The following is a 21,840-nucleotide window of genomic DNA, read 5'->3' on the forward strand; positions in this document are numbered from 1 at the left end:
TGAATGGCCCGACCAAGTCCACAGCCTCTAATACACATACAAATTTACCTGAAAATCTTGGGCTTTATTGGACAGGAGTCTTCTGGTTTTCTTTCCCTTTGTAAGACGTCTGGAAATTTGATTTTCGGCCTGACCAGGAACCCCCGGCATATATGGACTAAATCCTGAATCGACAACATCTCCGTCTTCTTCATCCTCATTATCTAAGGAAGCAATTTGCTGTAGTTTAGTCATGGAAGTCATCTAAACAGATATATACTATATATTAATAAATATGGCTAGTGCCTACACAGGCTGCCTGGGGTAACTTAGCATTAGTCCTCTTTCTTACTAATACAGGCACCTACAGGAATGGGCCATTTCTCTCTTAATACCCCCATGTGATATGAGTTGCACATACTAGCTGCGATCCAGTACTGTTTTGGTGCAGGAAAATTACTTTACATCGCCCTCTAGTGTGTAGATAATAAACAATCACATCTTGAACCACCATATAGCACATCCTATTAATATTACAAAAAGTTTGTGAGTTTGGATGTTTGTGGGTTTGTGTGTTTGGATGTTTGTTCTTCAATCACACTCGAACGGCTGAATGGATTTCCTAGAAATTTCACACACACCTACATCTTGGCCAGGAAGGGGTAATAGGCTACTTTAAAAGTGTCTCACTCACCCCAAAACGCCACCGCGATCCTCCAAAGTTGTCGCCTGGTCCACTGTCGGGCCGGGCATGACGTCAGCGCAGGTAGTTAGACGCCACTCCTATTGGTGCATGGCGGTGTGTGGGCGGGATAGGGAGCCAGCACAGCGGCCCATAGGTTGGCGCCGAATTGTGGGCGTTGACAGCGCGCGGGGACTCCTCACTGAACATGGCGGCTGCCTGCATGCTTCCGAACGCCGCTGACATGCCACCCGGCCACACATTGCCTCAGGCCGGCGTAGCATGCAGCAGCGCACTCGGCCCGAACAAGCCCAGCCACACCTACCCTTGAACTCTGTGACTGGGAACACACACAGCACGGAAAGGACCGCACACACGGAAAGGACACACAGCTCCCCAGCATCTACATGGTGAGTGCTGCGGGAACAGGGATCGCCGGCTTGCTTAAGGGGGAGAGGGGTGGGGGGGCACGGGTGATCGGTAGGGACTTGGTGTTGCTGGCTTGGGGGAGGTGCTGGTGGTAGGGGTTACAGAGGGGGCCGGGGGGGGGGGGGGGTCGGGTTTCACACCAGAGGGCAGAAGGCAAGTAGGGGGGAGGGGGGCCACATTGCACATGTGGAAAGGGGGGGTAACTGAGCTCACGGGTGGGTGGTGCTGGGGAGAAGGGGTGATGGAGGTGACTGGAACTCTAAAGGGGGAAAGGGGGCCAGGGACGCGGGTGGGGGGGTAAGTGGAGAGCTGGGGGCGTGGGTGGAGGGAAAGGGGAGGGCCGGAGGTGCAGCAGCGGGGCCGTGGGGTCCCGGCTCACGGCGCTGTGAGAGGTGACCACGCTGGTCACAAGGAAAGGGCCGTGGGGGGCCACAGGCCGTGCTGCAGGTGGATCACACAAGGGTGAGGGGACAGCGGACGAAGTTGCGGGTTATAGCTAGTATATAATAAATATTACATGATGTATTGGTACACTAACCGCACAAATACCACACGGGAGGAGACGTCCTCCATTACACCATCCCCCATTTAATCTTTTCTGCCACCAACAAAATTCAGTTACAGACCCATTCGACCCTTCAGCAGTTTCACACTAGTATTGGAGTCTCAGTACGAGACTCCGTCCCCATTCTGCCTAGAATAGGAGAGAAGAGTCCTGCAAACAGATCTTTTCTCTCCACCATTTCGGCAGAAACCCAGTGGCCCCTAGAGACCATAATTAGGGTTGAGCGATCGGGAAAGATTGGATCCCGATCGAAGATCGAGCAAATTTCAGGATCGGCTGGAAGATGATCGGAAATCGGATTTGGAAATCGATCTTGAAATCTCAAGATCGGCTCAACCCAGCCATAATGTGCAAGTAGAAAGTGCTTTTTAAGCGGATAGGGTTTCCATTTTTTTGGCCCCAAAAGACGGAAACCAGAGCGCTAGTGTGAACCTAACATCACCAACAAATCCGCCCAAGAGAGGCTGGTTCACTATAAATGGAACAACAAATCATAAGGTATTTTATAAGGTTAGATAAAGGCACAACGTCATCAAATCCAAATTATAGGCCTACTGTGTTGATCCAGAGGAAGGAAAAAACAAAAAAATGGGGCGGATGACAATTACTCCAGAGGAAAAAAAATTCCTTCACAACTCTAAATATGCTTTAGTATCCCATGTAGCCCTGTTATAATGCCATATATCGCTAAACCCCCAGTCTATAAGAACATGTGGGTGCTTTACTGACCTGAGAGGTTCCCATTAACGTCAGGCATTGAGCTATCTTCCAATAGGCAGCGCTAGAGACCCAGCTTTCCCAAATAACTTGTATACCTTTTCCAGGGGAGCATAAATGGCTTCCAAGTCTCCCTGCTCTGATACTCCTTGGAAGGTCGAGCATGATGCAAAAGAGAGCAACCTTTATTGGGTTATTTCACTGGAGTTCTGTCTTCCTAACTACATCAGAGAAGACAGGCTTGCACATTCCAGTGAGCGCCCTCTATTGGTTTGCAACACTGAGGCAGCAGCTGCCTTCCTACTTACATCATGGAAGACAGATTTGCATATTCTTCCCATACTCTGATACTGTGATTTCTGCTATGAGGACTAGTCCCCCTTCTGACTGGTGACATGATCAGAGCAGATTTTTACCCAATGAAGGTTTCTATTGGCAGTATCTAGTAGAGATCTGGAGGAATTGATGGAAAGTATATCGTAAACTTTGATCATTTTTCATTATAAAATACCTTTACGTAACAGTAATATCCCTTTAAGAAAGTATTCCCATGTTATCTTCCATCCCCAAACCCTGTAATTTCCTTCCAGACTCCATAAACCTTTTAATCTGGAATTCTCCTATAATTACATCTCGATTCCTTCACTTCCTCATAGCTGCAGCATGACAAGATGGAGAGATTGTATCAGCCCATTCACTGACTGTAGACTTTCCACGGCCGCTTCTACTACTTTACATTAAAAAGCAAAGTTTATACAAGTGAATCAGATTGAGATTAGCAGATTACACATCCATACAAGAGGTAGATTAGGAATAGTACAGTATATGTGACAGCTATTTATACATCTATCACTTGTGTAAGGTCATGCCGCACAGTAACAGTATACGGTGACGTCACAGGTTTTCTGGCCACACCCAGATGACATGGTTGGTAGGAAGTAAACGGTGATGGATCATTTACATCCAACTTGAAGAACTGGTTTTGACAGCTGTGAACTAACCTTTAAGCCGCACGCTGAGTAAATTCAGAAGCATGTGTAGGAGTATGGCTGGCAATAGGCTAAGATTTCTCATCAGGGGGGCTAACAAGGCCTAGACAACAAGTAACAGGACCTCCGACTCATATTTTATCTATTTTTTCCATAGTTTATAAGTATATACAAACATACACGTCATGCAAAGGCAAATCATTCTTGTATAACATGTTCACATAATACTGCCATTCATGTCTAAGTGATGCCGCCATACAACACTTAAAGGGGTTTTCCAGCCCCAACTGATTTTTTTATGGGATATAGGATAAGGAGAGTGCGTAGGCTCAGCAGACGTGTCCACTGGGGTTGAGCCGATCTTGACTTTTCAGGATCGATTTTGAAATCCAATTTCCGATCATTTTTCATTCAAACCTGATCTCGATCCCAATTCCAAACCCAATGCAAGTCAATGGGATTTTTTTTACTAATCGGAGATCAGATTTTAAAAACAATCCGATTCACTATACAGCATGGAATCTAACAATCAAACGCTTTAATTGTTAGAATCCACTCTGTGTAGTGATTTTTTTTAATCACTAAGTAGCCAGAGGATTTTTTTTAATCCTCTGGCTGCTTAGTCCCCCCAGGTGTCCACTTACCTGCAGAGATGGCTGGTCCGGTGTCCGGTGTTCTCGTTCTTCTTCGCCTCGCTGCCCCCTGCCTCCCAGATTAGGAGAGTGTGGGCGGGTTAGGAGTGTGTGGGCGGGTATTGGGCGGGGAGACATCACGTCTCCCTGCCCTGCACCAGCCCACACTCTCCTAAGCCACAAGCCCCGCCTTCTTCCTAGCTCTTTAAACACTAACTTGGGAGGCGGGGGCAGCGAGGCGAAGAAGAACGAGAAGATCAGAATCCGATCTTTTCCGAACACGATCGCTCAACCCTAGTGTCCACTGTATACAGGGCCGGCGTTAGGGGGGGGGGCAAACTGGGCAATTCGCAGTGTAAAAAAGTCCAGCAAAGACTTCTTCCATAAAATTTAACTTTAAATAAAGATGCAATTAAAAGGTCACAAAATTCTTCAGCAAGCATTTTTACATAGATGGAGTTATGCAGTGAGCCACATGGGTGACTAGCTAGCTTATGCGTTTCGGAATAAAGATTTCTTAGTCGTAGGCTACGAATCTGCAGCCAAGTGGTTTGAGTAAAAATGAAAGTGTTCCTAGTTATCAGGTCAGTTTGGAGCATGAGCACATGGAACTTCACTGATGAGGAAAATGCTGAATGGAATGGTAAAATTAAATCCGCATCATGATTAAATCGACTTTTTAACTGAGTCATGCATTATGTTAAGGATGCTGCCCTCTAGAGGGCAGCGTACCGAGTGCATGGTTCTCCTAATTTGCATATTTTTTACCCAGAATCCCTAGCGGAGCAGGAATGACTTGTAAGTCTCCGTACTGCCTATAGAGGCACACACTCTCCCTGATGTGTATGATTATCCCCTGAATGGAATGGTAGTCATGCAACGTGCACCCAGCTCCATTTTTTCAATAGGTGTGCCAAGCATAACCAGCACTCCCATTGAAATGAATGGTTCCCGCCACAGTTCTTCCCACAGTGCTTTAGTGCTGCATATAGTCCGGTTAGGCTTTAGCCTTATAGTCTGTGGAGTCTGTGTGGTTTCCTTAGGTAATCGCTTTTTAATGTTTATAGGTTTCTGTTCATGAGGTGCCCAATCAGACTCCCTGAACGGAAACCCAAACGCAGATATGGTTTAGACCCCGCAGTTTGCCCTTGGCAGAAATGCCGCGGAAAAAGCGCAGCATTTTACAGTCACTGTGTAGGTGATGGGATTCTAGTGAATCCCACTTCCACAGTGCAGGAAAATGCGCTGCGGACACAAATCTACATAGATATCCTTTAAAAAGGACCTTTCACGAGTTGGGGCACATGCAATTTTATATACCGCTGGAAAGCAGACAGTGCGCTGAATTCAGTGCAGTGCCTGCTTTCCCGATCTGAGCCCCGGGTGAAGAGCTATTGGTGCCGGTATCGTAACTCTTCACCATCAAAAGGGCGTTCCTGACAGTTAGTCAGTAACGCCCTTCTTCACAGCAGTGCCTATAGCGCTCACCGCTCTCACAGTACAGCGCTATTGGCACTGCTGTGAAGAAGGGCATTTTTGACTGACTGTTTTGATGGTGAAGAGCTACGGTACCAGCACTGATAGCTCTTCACCCAGGGCATAGATCGGGAAAGCAGACAGTGCGCTGAATTCAGCGCATTGTCGGCTTTCTAGCACTGTATAAAACCGCATGTGCCCCAACTCGTGAAAGGTCCTCTTTAAAATTGCTCTGGGTTCTGTATGGGGAAAAATTGCAGAATGCACTACTACAGTGCATATTACAGGATTTTTTTTTTTTAATGCATCCATGTGTACCCAGCCATTAGGATGCAGAATTTAAGTTCTATTAATAATGCTTGGTTTATATTACATTGATTTTATTTAATATAATTAAAAATATAGTTTAAAATGATTATATGTGTATTCAGTTACTGAATTGTGATGTTGGTACGGTATCTTAGAATTTAGGGCCCCACTCGAAATCTCGCCCAGGGCCCCAATTTGCCTAAAACCGGCCCTGACTGTATAGCGCTGGTTCTCGAGAACTGCTGTGCTGATCCTATTACTTGAATAGAAGCAGCCTGTCCACACTCCCCATTCACTACTGGTGTCTACAGTCATGGCCAAAAGTTTTGAGAATGACACAAATCTTATATTTTCACATGATCTGCTGGCCTCTGGTTTTTATGTGTGTTTGTCAGATGTTTTTATCACATACAGAAATATAATTGCAATCATATTATGAGTAACCAAAGCTTATATTGACAGTTAGAATGAGTTACTGCAGCGTTGCAATATTTGCAGTGTTGACCCTTCTTCTTCAGGACCTCTGCAATTCTCCCTGGCATGCTCTCAATCAACTTCTGGACCAAATCCTGACTGATAGCAGTCCATTCTTGCACAATCAATGCTTGCATTTTGTCAGAATTTGTAGGTTTTTGTTTGTCCACCCGTCTCTTGATGATTGACCACAAGTTCTCAATGGGATTAAGATCTGGGGAGTTTCCAGGCCATGGACCCAAAATCTCTATGTCTTGTTCCCTGAGCCATTTAGTTATCACCTTTGCTTTATGGCAAGGTGCTCCATCATGCTGGAAAAGGCATTGTTGATCGCCAAACTGCTCTTGGACAGGTTGGGAGAAGTTGATCTTGGAGGACATTCTGGTACCATTCTTTATTCATGGCTGTGTTTTTAGGCAAGACTGTGAGAGAGCCGATTCCCTTGGCTGAGAAGCAACCCCACACATGAATGGTTTCAGGATGCTTTACAGTTGGCATGAGACAAGACTGGTGGTAGCGCTCACCTCGTCTTCTCTGAATTAGCTGTTTTCCAGATGTCCCAAACAATCGAAAAGGGGATTCATCAGAGAAAATGACTTTACCCCAGTCCTCAGCAGTCCACTCCCTGTACCTTTTGCAGAATATCAGTCTGTCCCTGATGTTTTTTCTGGAGAGAAGTGGCTTCTTCGCTGCCCACCTTGAGACCAGACCTTGCTCCAAGTGTCTCCGCCTCACAGTGCATGCAGATGCACTCACACCTGCCTGCTGCTATTCCTGAGCAAGCTCTGCACTGCTGGTCGCCCGATCCCGCAGCTGAAACACTTTTAAGAGACGGTCCTGGCGCTTGCTGGTCTTTCTTGGGCGCCCTGGAGTCTTTTTGCCAACAATGGAACCTCTCTCCTTGAAGTTCTTGATGATGTGATAGATTGTTGACTGAGGTGCAATCTTTCTAGCTGCGATACTCTTCCCTGTTAGGCCATTTTTGTGCAGTGCAATGATGACTGCACATGTTTCTTTAGAGATAACCATGGTTAACAGAACAGAAACAATGATGCCAAGCACCAGCCTCTTTTTAAAGTGTCCAGTGGTGTCATTCTTGCTTAATCATGACAGATTGATCTCCAGCCCTGTCCTCATCAACACCCACACCTGTGTTAATGAAGCAATCACTGAAACGATGTTAGCTGGTCCTTTTAAGGCAGGGCTGCAATGATGTTGAAATGTGTTTTGGGGGATAAAGTTCATTTTCTAGGCAAATATTGACTTTGCAAGTAATTGCGGTTAAGCTGATCACTCTTTATAACATTCTGGAGTATATGCAAATTGCCATTAGAAAAACTGAAGCAGTAGACTTTGTAAAAATTAATATTTGTATCATTCTCAAAACTTTTGGCCATGACTGTAACTGAACAGCAACCCAACAGCATGGAGACCATTGAAGATAAGAGACACTGACCTTCAAGGCTTGAAGCCATTAAAGTTCTAGGAACAACAGAATCTGGTTTGATCCCAGTCAGATATGGTCAAGGAGACCTTGTATGGATCCAGACACTAAATACTACAAGATCTACACCCAGACTTGCTTGAACAGTGGTGGTTTTCAGTGTATTGGTGGTCAGGTCAGTGAATCTACTTCATAGACAGCAGAAGCAGCCATGTTGTGTCACCACCCAGTAGTGCAGCCTCAGGCCTCAAGCAATTCTCTAATAAACTCCACTCTTTTAAGTGTTAATGGGACGATGTTTATTATTCTTTTAAGAGCTGGGAACATCTATCAAAAGGCGATGGAGGGGACAATTTGTCATTTGTAAAATATTTCCTCTTTAGGCTATGGAAGAAATGCACAAAGGCAGGAAAAGGTCTGTAGATGTAATAAAACTACAATACATCATTATAGCCCTAGAGGTAGCTACTAGGTTGTTATCTCTGTGGAAAATACAGAGCCAGTTTCCTGCCTATGTACGTTCTCTCACCGCCTGCCATCTGAGGAACAACGAAACTGTAAACTCCTGGGCATTACAAGTGACTCAAGACCGTACTAAGGAAAAATAATCGTGGTAATATCTTGTAGTCACTGGGAAGAACAATATTGTAAGGTGTGCGGGATATAAACCAACATAATAACCCAGGAGATAACCCAACACTTCAAGCAACAGGGTGGCAACCAAGATAACCCCCAATATGGCTCACAGTGGGATATAGTTCCTAGAAAAAGCTACAGCTGCTCATATATATTAGATTTATTTGGGCCGAAACCCATTGCCAGTGATTTTGGTGGGACCATGTATGAGGATCTCCCGACTTCCCTTGATGGTAGACGTAAGCCACAGAATCCTGTTACTTATTCTTATCGAGGCCCCCCAACCCAAATAGCAGGACATGAGATGGGTGAACTGGTTTACAATGAACCGAATTCAACTCAAATCTGGATCACGGCATGGCCACGAATAACCGCATGCACTTAAGGAATTATTCCTGGTCATGTCATGGCCAATATTAATCCCTTCTTGCGCAGTGATGCCTGGGAACAGGGGATGGGACAGGGGGCATTGTTACAATCAAATAGAATAAAGGGAGATTGGTAGAAGATGGTCAGTGGCCCCTGCCACCTATAGTAGCCCTAACAACTAGGGCTGCTACACAGATACATTATAGTAGGCCTCAACGTTCATTATTACTGCTATGCTGTAGGTTCAGAATTATTTTATTCGGACCAAAACCTGAGACAGAACTAAACAAACCTGAAAAGAAGCTAAACTTGAGAGGTTTGAGAAGTGTTGGCTAGTAATTCTACCTACAGAATGACTGCCCCAGGCGGTCCTTTCACATAATGCTTCATGCCGCAGCAACTAAATGACCTTGTCAACACACAACAAAACATAAAGAGCAAAATTGCTGTGGTGAGATCTCCTGCCCGGCCTTGTAGGAATACCAAGAATTACTATGGAATTTTTTTTTTTTTTTGTTAAGGTGTAGAGACAGAGCTGCATGTCCTCCAATACGACAAATCTACGGCAGCGGATATAGTTGTGAACACCTCTTAGCTTTTTACCAGAATTTTCTCTACCCTTAGGCTACATGCACACATAGGTGTACATGTACCGGTCCATGAGAAAACTGCCCGGACCGCATGTGCCCTACAGAGATACATATATTTCAGTTAATGAGCCCGGACACATCCTGAATTTTGCCTTTGGGTTCATGGCCCCTTACACAGATCCATATATTGGGCCATAAGACTGTTGTATGCATTTAGCCTTACACGTGAATTTACGGGTGACAATACACAATACAAGTATAGGGCAGTACATATAGATGACAGGTGAAGCCCATACTGTCAGCGTGTCTCCTGTACACAAGCCATGCAGCTATAATCACACAGCTAGACAACGTGCAGTTCTGTAATGCAGTACACAACCACCTGCGGCCATATCACGTATGGGCAAGCTTACAAACACTTTCAGGAGTTGAGATTCCAGAACATACTGTATCTTATGATCTGACACTTAACAGGTATAAGTGATGCCATATTAGAGAACACAGTGTTAAAAAAAAAAATTGAAATATATAATATGAAAAATAATCCCGTACCTTCTTCGGTTTGTACATTTGTCCCTCCTGTATCACTTGGATTGCTGGTAGGAGACGCCGGAGGTTCATAGGAGACCAATAAATCTAGAGTGGCCTGTGAAGGAACAGAGTGAGAACGTGTATATATATATATATATATATATATATATATATATATATATATATATATATATATTATACATATACTCTATCTATACACACACAGTCCCCTACAATATTCATATTATCACATATTTATATAGGACCTGTCATCCGGTCATGTCTTTTTTTAGTACGACTTGTTTTAATTCTTGTATTTCTCATAAAACAACAATTCTGGAACATCTCTTCTTAGAACTCTGCACTGTGCCATTCCTATCATTATATATACTGACAGACGGACATGATCATCCCTCTGTGACATCCCTACACAATCTCCCACTGTCTCTAATAAGCGCAGATTGTTTAAAGGGGTTGTCCCATCACAAGGATCCTATCTATACTGCTGGTTAATGTGGATGTAAGACTTTTCCTAAATACACTGCTTCAGCAAAACTGCTTTGTTTGTCCACTATCTTACTTTATTCAATTTTTTGTGGCCACAGTCCTGACTTAGCTGCTCATGAGTCAAGTGATGTATCTGCTGCTCTCAGGGGGGACGGAGGAGGGGCTAAGTGCAGGGAGCGAGCCTGTGTATCTAGCTATTCCTGTGTCTACACCACGTGACCTAGGTCCTGCACTCAGATAGAGGAGCTGCTTTCATTTCTTCTGTTCTCCCAGTTATCAGGCTAGCTAATTAAATTGTGTTCATTATGGCAGAGACAGGCAGTCTCTGTATGTAACACAGAATGGAGTTGCTGCTGCCTATACTTCATAGTCTAATGTGGGTGGGCGGAGCTACACGCGAATTTGGGGCGGAGCTAAACGGCAGGTTGCCTGTGAAACCCCGCCCACCAAATGATGCAAGAAACCAGGAAGAAAGAAGATTTTACAAGAGTGAAGACTGCTGAGAATGTGAGGTGGGAATACCCCTTTAAGGTCATTTCTCACTAAATAGGAAATGTAAAGCTGAGTTATTGGCTTATTAAACATTTCCAGGAGGAAAAAACAACCCGAGGAACAGTCCAAGAGTTCTAAGAAAAGATGTTTTAACAATTGTTATTTCATGGGGGAACCAATGCCATTAAGCTGAAAAAATTCAAGCATGTTCACAAAGGATTGCGGCAGCATTGATAGGACAGATTTCCCAGCATGTACTTTCTATTTCTACCTCTAATCTATTGTGGTTTCCCCTTTTTATTGACTTAATGAATAATTCCAGTTAAAAACAATCTTAAATACATGAATAGTAAGGGTGAGTATAAGAATTAGGTAATACATCTTATTAAAGAACGGTTTCTAATCTTTTTAGGCACTGTTACTTTCTACATAATAATCTATGAAGAGGGGCGGGTAAAGAAGAGACTGCTAGAAAGGACATGCAGATAATGTCTGCTGCTACACTCTGCTACTCTGTGCTCTTTTAACAATGCTAGGTTGTAGACAAGAGGCTACCAGTGCACAGAGTGAGGCAAAGCAATTACCGCAAGCAACAGCCTCCTACTCCCCCCTCCCTTCTCTACAGAGGTTTATGTATAATGCTGGGTACGAATCTTATGTAAACAAGTAGCTAAACTGATGTTTAAGGAGCAGAACAGCATAAAGAAGACCTTCAATGTTCTCTGACATCGGGGGTACTATATACCACTAGAAAGCTGACAGCATGCTGACTGTGTCCCTGTGCCAGAGATATTGGTGCCATTAGTTTCAGAACAGATATCCCTGCACTGTGAAAATGGAAGGCCTTACAGCTCAGCATCATCACTGGGCTTTAAGTGACGCCACCCTGACAGTACCCTTCCATTGCTTTGTACTGTCAGGCGCAAAAGGTGTTCCTCACCACCCAGCAATGAAGCTAAGCAGTAAGCTCCATCTCAGTGGGGAGGTATTGGTACTGAAACTAACAGCAACAAGGTGCATACCAGCAAAGCATACCAGTCAGCTTTCTAGTGGTATATAATACCACTAATGTCAGAGGACATGAAAGGTCTTCTTTAAGTGGGGAAGGAAACCGATCTCTATATTAAGATATAATACAAAGTTTCTTGTATTCACCTGTACTATTCATTTATGAAAGGTTTCTTATAACTGGAGGTCACTTCAAGTCAATTTCACATGCATTCTTAAGCCAGAACAGATGTAAAAAAGGAAGGAGAAGGAGGAGGTGGAGAAGGAAGAGGTAAAGAAGGAGGAGGTAAAGAAGGAGGAGGTGGAGAAGGAGGAGGTAAAGAAGGGGGAGGTAAAGAAGGGGGAGGTAAAGAAGGGGGAGGTAAAGAAGGGGGAGGTAAAGAAGGGGGAGGTAAAGAAGGGGGAGGTAAAGAAGGGGGAGGTAAAGAAGGGGGAGGTAAAGAAAGAGGAGGTAAAGAAGGAGGAGGAGTAAAAGAAAGAGGAGGAGTAAAAGAAAGAAGGAGGCGAAAAAGGAAGAGAAGAAGGAAGAGAAGGAGGAAAAGAAGGAGGAAGAGGATAAGAAGACACTGTGGCTTTGTTTTTACCTTTGGTTGTACTTCTGCGGGAAAAAATAAGACCAAAATCTGCTCTATGTGCACGTAAACCAAAAAAGCATCCAAAAACTTACCCCAGTGGGCTGCCCTTTGTCACTCATGAGAGCTAACCCTTTAAACGGAAGGGATCGACCACCTCCTCCAGCAAAATCCTTGAGTGATATAGTTGTGCTTCCAATCAATCTGGTGAAGAAAAAAAAAAATTTCTATGTCTTTTGAGGAAATGTTTACTATTGCGCCAACTGATCAGAAATGTGTGGGATATCCTGAAGGTGCACCACAAATGCCTAAAACCCCCCATACCCTTTATTAACAATCTTAATTAACCCTTTATTAACAATGTTAACAGTATGACAAATAAAGTCATCAGCGAGCTGCCAGTAACTCAGCGGCCTCTACATTTAATAATCATAAACGTTTCCCAAAATTTCAGCTCATCCAAAGGATATGTGACAAGTGTGCGACATGTGAATATCTGATCTCGGAGACTAACAGACATCATGACAACTTCTATTGGACTGTCAGGATAGTGGAGTAGAATACTCCGCTATCTATAGAGAACTGTGGATATGTGAGAAGTCTTGGAAAAATCCTTTAAATCATAAAATCAGGTGCCAGGTCTATATCAACACCAGTAGATTTATCATGATATCGGACCTTGAAGAATCACATGGGTAGCCAGTAGGTGTAATGTCAACATGTAACTAATCTATAAGGTCAGTGCAGCCTTTTTTAAGTGATCCGCTGTTCCACCAGACTGAGGATATTAGAGGACTTCTAAGAGATCCGCTCCGCACTGGACTTCCCTGAACTCATTGATTTCTAAGCTTGTAATATCCTTATAATGTAGATTTCTGGAAAGATCTTCATTATTCCTTTTAATTTTACATACAAACAAAAAAGTTATTTATAAGAGCAGATGGCCATATCCAAAAGCAATTCCACGGCCCATAAACTAAGACATGAGCTAAAAGGAGATATAAGTATTATAAGCCGTATACGCAACCTATCAGTATTTGAAAAATGTACGGCTGTAAGTTACACTTATTATGGGACGCAATAGAAAAACAACAACAGATATATATGGAAGAGGACAGAGTCTGTTGTCCATAAACTGGTTGGGGTCGCTGTGGTTCCTCATTTAGGCTAGATTTACATCTGCGTTGGGGTCTAAGTTTGGAGACTCCATCACAGATTGCACCAAAAATGTCCTGCAAGTCCAACTTTTGCGTCTAGCCATTCAAGTTTTCAAAGAACGGACACCCAACAGATCCCATCATAGTTAATGGGGTCAGTCGGGCTCCGTATGTGACTGATGCTTTAGCTTTCAGTCTATCCGTTGGTTCTGCTCCTAGCATTAGGCAAATGTACTTGAACTTCAAGACCAAAAAGTGGGGCCATTTCTGGAAAGGAAGCGGTCTAATTACAAATCCAATATAATCTCTTAAGGCTGAAGCCACAAATTAGAGAGAGGCAACTTTTTTGGGCCTTTGAAAAAATGCAGCAGAAAAAAAAAAAAAAAAAATCTGCATTTTACAGTCCCAACAAAGTGAATAAAAATTTAATTTCTCTCATCCCTACAATGTGGGGCAAAAGAAAAAAAAAAACACGTTAAATTTTACCTGCATAAACAGACTTATATGGGAAGAGGAGGGATGAGGGAAAGAGATACGCTGAATAAAAAAAAAACAAAAAAAAAAAACCAACAGCAAAAATACTCGTTTTTCAGTTGCATGTCACTATGTGTGGCCTATATGCAACACATCGCGGTTCTTCCTGCAGCACTTTAGACATAAAAGTTCACAGATGTTCCCTCTGCGGACTTTGTTACAATTATACCTATGGGGAAACCGCCGGCGTTTCCGTAAGTATAATGGACATGCTGCGATTTCCAAAATCGTGCCAGTTTTGGAAAGCACAGCGTGTCTGCAGCACAGATTTTACCACAGAGTGGGCATGGAATTCACTAGAATCCCATCCACTTTGTTCAAACTGTAAAACTCCACAATTTTTTCCATGGCGGTTACCCCACATAGGGCTCTCCTAATGGTGTTTTCCAAAACTTTGATATTATTGGACTCCGATCCTGAAACCCTCCCCAAGGTGTTTCACCAGATCACTATTGTCCTCTGGTGTACATAGAGCTGCAATGATACTGCACACGATCAAGCAACTCCTGAGGGTACGTTCACACAAGGTTTTTTACGGCCTCAAAATCCAGACCAAAAAGACAGCTCCCATTGAAATCAATGGGAGCCGGTCAGTACTTTTTTTCGGGAGCCGTTTGTTCCGGCTCCCAGAAAAAGAAGTGACATACTCGAGGCGAATCCGCCTGAAGACACTCCCTCCCGACTAGGCTCATTCATTTGGGCCTAATCCGGAGCAGAGTGCGCGGCACTGCATCGGCATCCAGTCGCAGCTACCTCCGCCTCAGGTTCCGGTCCAAAAAACCCTGTGTGAACTTACCCTAAATAACCTCATTAGTCAGCCCAACGACAACCAATCTATAGCAGAGTCTCAATAAACCCCTTCAAAGGAAATTTGTCACCAGAACAACCACCTGCATATCAACGGTCCCCCCTACAGATATAGGTAATGGTCAACTGTATCAATTGGAGTTTTCCCCTTGTGAATCATTGCTCCGTTGTCAAGATATTGCAAATTTTTGTCAATATGCAAATGAGCTTTTTGGAACAACAAGGGTGTTGCCGCTACTCCAAAGATGTCATTTGCATATTGGCAAAAACAGCAAAATATCGCCGACAAAGGCATGTGACCCTAACATATCTTTGGGGAGGGGGGTTGATATATTGGATTCTGATCACCGACTCCCTTTAACTGGGTTCACAATATAAAAACCCTTCCTATTACTTTGTACACAGCACTTGGGGTTGTGTTGCAGGTACTAGAGGGGTAGACGTGCAAGGCAGAAAAGGTTACAAAGTCCTCAAAATAAGAACAAAAATTAAGATTACAGCTTGAACTGATGCCCGGATCGTGCTGGAGCAAGTCGAGTTTTCTTTGGAGAGCAGTCTGGGAAACCGGCCAAAATAAGTAACTGTACACATAAAATATGGAGATCCTCAGAGCAGAGAAGAAAATGTCACAGAGTAACGGTGCGTACAGGGAAAGCTCCTCCGCACCAGGCCGAAGCAACTCATCTCAAGGTCAACAAGATATAACACATTCTTTACATAGAAGGGAATAAGACACAACATCCAGAATTCCTGTGTGTGGACACCATAGTATATGTTCATGCTTCAAGCATGTCACCAGGCTATATGCAAAAGAGTGAACATATACAATAGTATCTACTGTATATGGGAACATCTAGTACGTGACACCTTCACTACATAAAGGAAAATTTGTGCACACAAAATATTCTAATATTCAGAATCAGCGCCGCACCTCCCATGAGGCGACCTGAAGCGACCGCTTCAGGCGGCGCTATGTCAGGGCCCCAGGGAGGGCGGCATTTTTGATTATCTAAGCCAGTCCAGGACAAGCTGTCCTGGACTGGCTTAGCACCAAGCGGTGGTTTGGGGAGGCAGCCTCCCTTCACGCTCAGGCAGAGAGCAGGTCTTCTCCGTGTCTGCTCTCTGCCTGCAAACGGCGCTAAGCCCCGCCCCCTTCGCTCCGCCACACCCCTTCTCTCCGCCCCCTCCTCCGGGGGGGGGGGGGGCGGCTTTCTGTAGTTCGCTTCGGGCGGCGAAAGGGGTAGATTCACCCCTGTTCAGAATAGTACATGGTAGGTCGGGTGCCCATAACAAATCCTGCATTGGGGCCCAGGAGCTGGAAGTTACGCCTGGTTGTCTTGAGTTAACACTTTAGATACCTGCATTCAAAATTAGATAGCTAACAAAATGAAGTAAATTTGGAAAAAAAAAAGAAAAAAAAAAAAAGAACCTAAATCCCATCAATATTCGGAGTGACCTTTGCCCTTTGGATATGGAGTCCTGGAAGTGATGATATGTCCCCAGAGAGCCCTGATCTCAGCTTCATCCAGTCTGTCTGGGATGACATGAAGAGACAGAAGGATTGGATTGGGATTGAAATCCCCAACCCCTGTACGGAACCTATCACACCCTACTGTGCACGTGCCCATGTCATTCTGGCCATATACAGCCCTACATAATAGAAATGTGCATATAGGATTATCAGAATGTATAGGATTCAGTCTATAGCAAAGAAGCTACACTGGTAACTACTGTGGGGCGTATTAAGATTGGGGCACACACACACAAATTCATTTAACCCTTAACCCCTTGCATGCTGGGCTCCATATCCCCACAGCTAAAGTGTTAACATTAACAAAGACGACTAGAACCCAGCCAAAAATTATATTGACTCTCTCTCTCTAACAAGGGATTAGATGTGGGAGGGGTACGAGCGTTCAGCTGTACAGAGCATGAAGGGTGCGAGGCGACATAAACCAGTTGCAAAAGGGGGGTTACTCTAATGTATTTCCCAACAAGCCTGCACAATATAAGATATATACTGTACAGAGAATTGCCGTGCTACAGCACGGAAACAATTGAGAATAAATAAGGTGGAACATTGGCAACACATAGGGCAGACGATTGTGTTCGGTGACTTGTGTTCCAGGAAAAATAAAATTACTTTTACCAGTATTGGTAACTTAGTATTGCAACGTTTTAGGAAATTCAGAAATTCAGCCAGATGTAGTATAGCTTTCAGTTATAAGCGTGGCTTCACTTCCTCATATTTAGCAATGCTTTATATATGATCACTCATGAGGACTCTGGATTTATTAAAGTCATTTTAGGTGTTCCTCTAGCCTCAGCCTTAGGTGTTCCTCTAGCCTCAGACTAGGCCTACAAGTTTCAAAGCCTGTGCCAGAAGACGACACAGGAAGAGGACGTTCCCGAAGAAGATGGAGGCGTCGCTGGAGAGTTCTCTGACATCATTGGGGACACTCCCAGTGCTGTTTGAGCCCTGATGCCCGCCCCCAGTGCTGCGAGAGAACTCCTTTGCATACCGACAAAAAACGTGATTTATACCAAACAAGAAGCAGAGAAGACATCTAAAGGTAAGAGAAGAATATCCTTTCTTAAGGCTAGTCCTACATGTTAGGGACAAAAAATTACTTCTGAATGATAGGATCCCTTTAATGGTGGTCTTACATAATGAAGGCCGGTCACAGTGATAACCACCAATTGCTGGGAAGCAAATGCACTTAGAGGACCTGTCACGTCTTCTGGCACTAGTGGTATTATATACGGCTAGAACGTTAACAGTGCGCAGAGCAGTAAGGCCACCCTTCTGTCAGCGGAGTGATATTGGTGCCAAAATTAACGGCACTGATATTTCTGGCACCCGCCCAGTGCCATCGAAGCAGTCAGCTTTCTAGCAGTATATAATACTTCTGGTACCAGAGGACATGAAGTCCTCCTTAAAGGGGTTGTCCCATCACAAGGATCCTATCTATACTGCTAATTTATGTGGATTTAAGACTTTTCCTAAATGTATCACTTTATCAAAACTGCTTTGTTTGGCCGCTATCTTAATTTATTCACTTCATTGTTTACACTCCGTTTCTATGGCCCTTGGGATTATCTGCTCATTTGTCAAGTGATGTAGCTGCCTGCTCTCAGGGAGAAGGGAGGGGCTGGGAGCAGCTCTGAGCTGTTTTTGTCTTTTAAGTAGTGGAGCTTCTCAGATAGCGGAGGGGAGAGCTCCAGGATTGGGATTTCTGAGCTCTTATCAGTCGGTTTAATTGAATTTGGCTGATAAGGGCTGAGATAGGGAGTCTGTTACCTCTGTATATAATGCAAACTGACTCAAATCCAGCTCTGCTACATCAGCTTCACACTCTGATAATTCATTTACAAACAATCCCGTGCAAGTGAAACCCCGCCCACCTATGTGCCGAGAAAAGCAGAAAGTGAAGAGAGCACACAACCTTGAAGGTTAGTGAACAAGCATCATGGGAATACCCCTTTAAGACTAAAACCCCACTTTGCAGAAATGCAGCTTTTTTGTTGCAGATTTGTTGAGCCAAGTCAGGAGTGGATTGAGCAGAAGGTAGATGTATAAGGGCTTCCTATATAATCTCCCATTCAGTTTGTAGCCACTCTTTGCTTTGGCTCATAAAAATGGAACAAAATGTGCAAAAAAAATAAAAAAATAACGCGTTTCAACAATGTGGGGTCTTAGCCTCAGAGTTAAAGGGGTTTATCCAGGAAACATCAAAGTTAGATACCGATGACCTATCCACAGGATCAGATGGGTTGTGGATCACCATCACCTTTTTCGGCCATATGCAAGGTATACCGCCATAAGCAGGTCTGTCGTTCCCATCACCAGCTCCATACAGCTTCCTGTCTGTACACTGTAGTGGTGGTGCTGAGAATTGCAGCTCCCATTCACTTGAATTCTAGCAGGGCTGCTTATAGCCATTTACCTTGTGTACAGCTTCAGATGGCCTAAACAGCTGATCTGCATGGAGTCCAGGTGCCAAACCCTGATGGATCTGATACTCATAACCTGTCTTATAGTTAGGTCATCAGTATCCAACTTTGCTCAGCCTTTGACAATCCTTTAAACCATGGAAAATACAGGTACAGCTTTGCAACAGGGCTCTCCACAATCCCAGCATGAGATTACTGCGACCAGAATATGCCATGTGCAGTTGTCCTCTAAAAAATTTTTTGTTGGGTAGTCATATAGAGCAATATAATATAAATGTAGCTGAATTCATCTCCTTTCGGACTGACCTTCCAATAACGGAATAGAACATGAGAGAAGGGCGGAATAACAAGATCAGGACTCCAGCCAAGGACCGGACCAGAATCTGATAGGGGAAAGTATTTATAGGCAAAGCTTCACGGAAAAACAAGTATCCAAATACCTGCTTGTCTGGATCTCCTCAATAAGAACCAGAACCCTCCAGATCTGTCAAAGTGGTGAGCAGGACAGAAACAGGGCTCTTCCCAATCTCAGCAGGACAACACAAGTGTCTAAATATTCTGCAACTTCTCAAGCGTAACGGAGCCAGGAAATAATGAGTAACATAGGAATGTGCAGACACTACTCCTGGTGGTGGGGTCCACGTGTTTTCAGAGCGTTACTAAGAAACCAGCCATCGAAACGGCTCTGGATATACCACATATAACACAACTTCTTCTATTCACACACAAATCTAGTTCTTCTATAGTCGAGGATATTTTTATAACTGGCTGCGATGACGAGGAGGAGGAAGAAGAGGAAGAAGTCTGTGTGGATGTGAATGAACGGAAGAAACCTGAACACATAGCTGTACAGACCAGTGAATATGATGAAGGATCAGTAAGGAGGACTTACGTGTGTGCCACATATTTTATTGTTAACATTCAGATGTCCATGTATAATCATGTGACCAGAAGAACAAAGAGCAGATTGTAGGCGGTGATGGAATGAATGGGAAGTCGTCATCACTGAAAAGTATCTACAATGTTATAGAGTGGTAATGGCTTTAGGTTCAGAATATTCTAGAATCTTTTATTTAATAGGAATGGCCATTAGGTCCCACATAAGGGTTGACTGGTCTAAATAATCTCATCCTGAGCCGATCACAGAGCCCTTAGGATCTATCACCACGGGACAGATGTGTAAAAGATATCGCTGCCATGTTTGGTTCATCTTAAAGAGATCCATGTACTTACCTGAGAAATGGAAACCCAATCTGCTTACAAATCAGTTACCCGCGGACCCCATAGACTGTGATGGACGGAATCCCCAAACAGGCAATGAGCGCAAGTGTAAGGCTGGTCTTACATGACAATAAATTTAGTCTGCAGATGCATGCATGACTTTTTCAACAAGCCTAACCAGTTTTCCTTACGCTGTGCTGATCAGATCTCTCAGATTCTGTTCCTTTTGGAATAGATCTATTGGTTTGGCTAAACCTCGCATCATAGCATTAGGCTTGTTGAAAAAGTCATGCATGATGATTAAAGCTGGGTTCAAACGATGTCTTTTGGCATGTAATGTGGCACATAGACGGCGCGGGAGCTTTTGCGGGCCATAAACACTCCCATTGATTTCAATGGGAGCTGGGACCGTATACGCGGCGCTATTTTGCAGCTGCTGCAATATCATGGCCGCAAAATAGCGCCGCGTATACGATCCACGCTCCCATTGAAATCAATGGGAGCGTATACGGCCCGTAAAAGCTCTCGCGCCGTCTACGTGCCACATTACGTGCCAAAATACATCTTGTGAACCCAGCCTAAGGGGACTGTTCCCAGAGGGCAGCAAACAGAGGCATTGTTTTCCTAATTACATCCTGGAAAACCTCTTTGCATATTTCCCATAATCCCCCAGTGGAGCAAAAATGGCTTTATAAGTCTCCATACGCCTACGAAGGTGCTCTCTCCTTAAGGAGTGATATTATCCCCAGAACCTAGGACAAGTCATTAATAAAGTATAGGATTGTTGCCCACAGATCAGCTACACTCATACCTTACATTCTGCAACGTACCAATGCCAAAATCCCAACATCTTTAAGATTTCTCTTGTGTTGCAACTTAAATGTGTTTCCTTAGACCTCTAACCTTCGCTTCATTTTTTTTCGAAAATGCCAGCAGCGGAAAATGAAGAGGAATTCCTCTTCATCTTTTACTGTGTGAACATACCCTACGGCAGAATAAACCTCAACAACCACCTTCCAACTCTCATTCATTTCAACGGGAGTCAGTAGCAAATTTTTTTCCTCAAGCTGATTTTTCAGCTACAGGAAATAAGAGGTGTCATGGCCCATCTTCAGGCGAATTCCACCTGGATAACCCCATTGTAATGAATGGGAGGCAGAAAACAAAATGCTAGTGTTTTTCTGTAGTGGTTTATTGGAGCAGTTTTTGCAAAAATACAGAGCTAGAGGAAAAAAAAAATTGCCTGACTCCCGTTGAAATGAATGGAAGCTGCAAGCAACGCTTTTATCTCCGCATTTTCCACCCTTTTGGGGCGGAAACCTAATGAAAACAACATGCAGCCCATTATAGTCTATGGGGTCCACAGGTTTCCTAAGGTAACTGCTGGGGTTGAGCAGATCTTGAGATTTCGGGATCTATTTTCAAATCCGATTTCCAATCATTTTCCAGCCGATCCCGAAATTTGCTCGGTCGCCGATCGGAATCCAATCTTTTCCAATCCCAATCGCTCAACCCTAGTCAATGCTTCTCTATGGGAATAGTCACTTTTTGGGTTGAGCCGATCTTGAGATAACCTCCGATCTGGTTCCCGCTGGAAAAGATAGGGATCGGAATTCTGATTGCGATCGTGAGATTTACTCGTTCGCCGATTGGAATCACGACCGCTCAACCCTAGTAACAGCTTTTTTAATGCGGATTAGGTTTGGGGGTTCTTAAGCTGACCCCGCCGAATGGAAACTTGAGCACAGATGTGAACCTAGCCTTAG

At 44.0% G+C, this 21,840-nt stretch overlaps 1 protein-coding gene across 3 annotated transcripts in view; it reads right to left on the reverse strand.

Moving 5' to 3' along the window:
- The window catches only part of MYOF (myoferlin), a 105,421-nt gene that overhangs the window by 55,390 nt on the left and 28,191 nt on the right, over positions 1–21,840 (reverse strand). For 2 of the 3 annotated variants that reach the window (XM_075257659.1, XM_075257658.1), the window contains exons 4-6: positions 12,497–12,605; positions 9,844–9,937; positions 49–203 (exon numbers count right to left, since the gene is read on the reverse strand). In XM_075257659.1, the coding sequence (XP_075113760.1) occupies positions 49–203; positions 9,844–9,937; positions 12,497–12,605 (358 nt within the window). Of the gene's footprint in view, positions 1–48; positions 204–9,843; positions 9,938–12,496; positions 12,606–19,293; positions 19,379–21,840 lie in introns of those variants that run through there. The other variant, XM_075257660.1, reaches the window with a different exon arrangement.

The sequence above is a fragment of the Leptodactylus fuscus genome, chromosome 10, assembly GCF_031893055.1.
Source record: "Leptodactylus fuscus isolate aLepFus1 chromosome 10, aLepFus1.hap2, whole genome shotgun sequence".
Classification (NCBI taxonomy): domain Eukaryota; kingdom Metazoa; phylum Chordata; class Amphibia; order Anura; family Leptodactylidae; genus Leptodactylus; species Leptodactylus fuscus.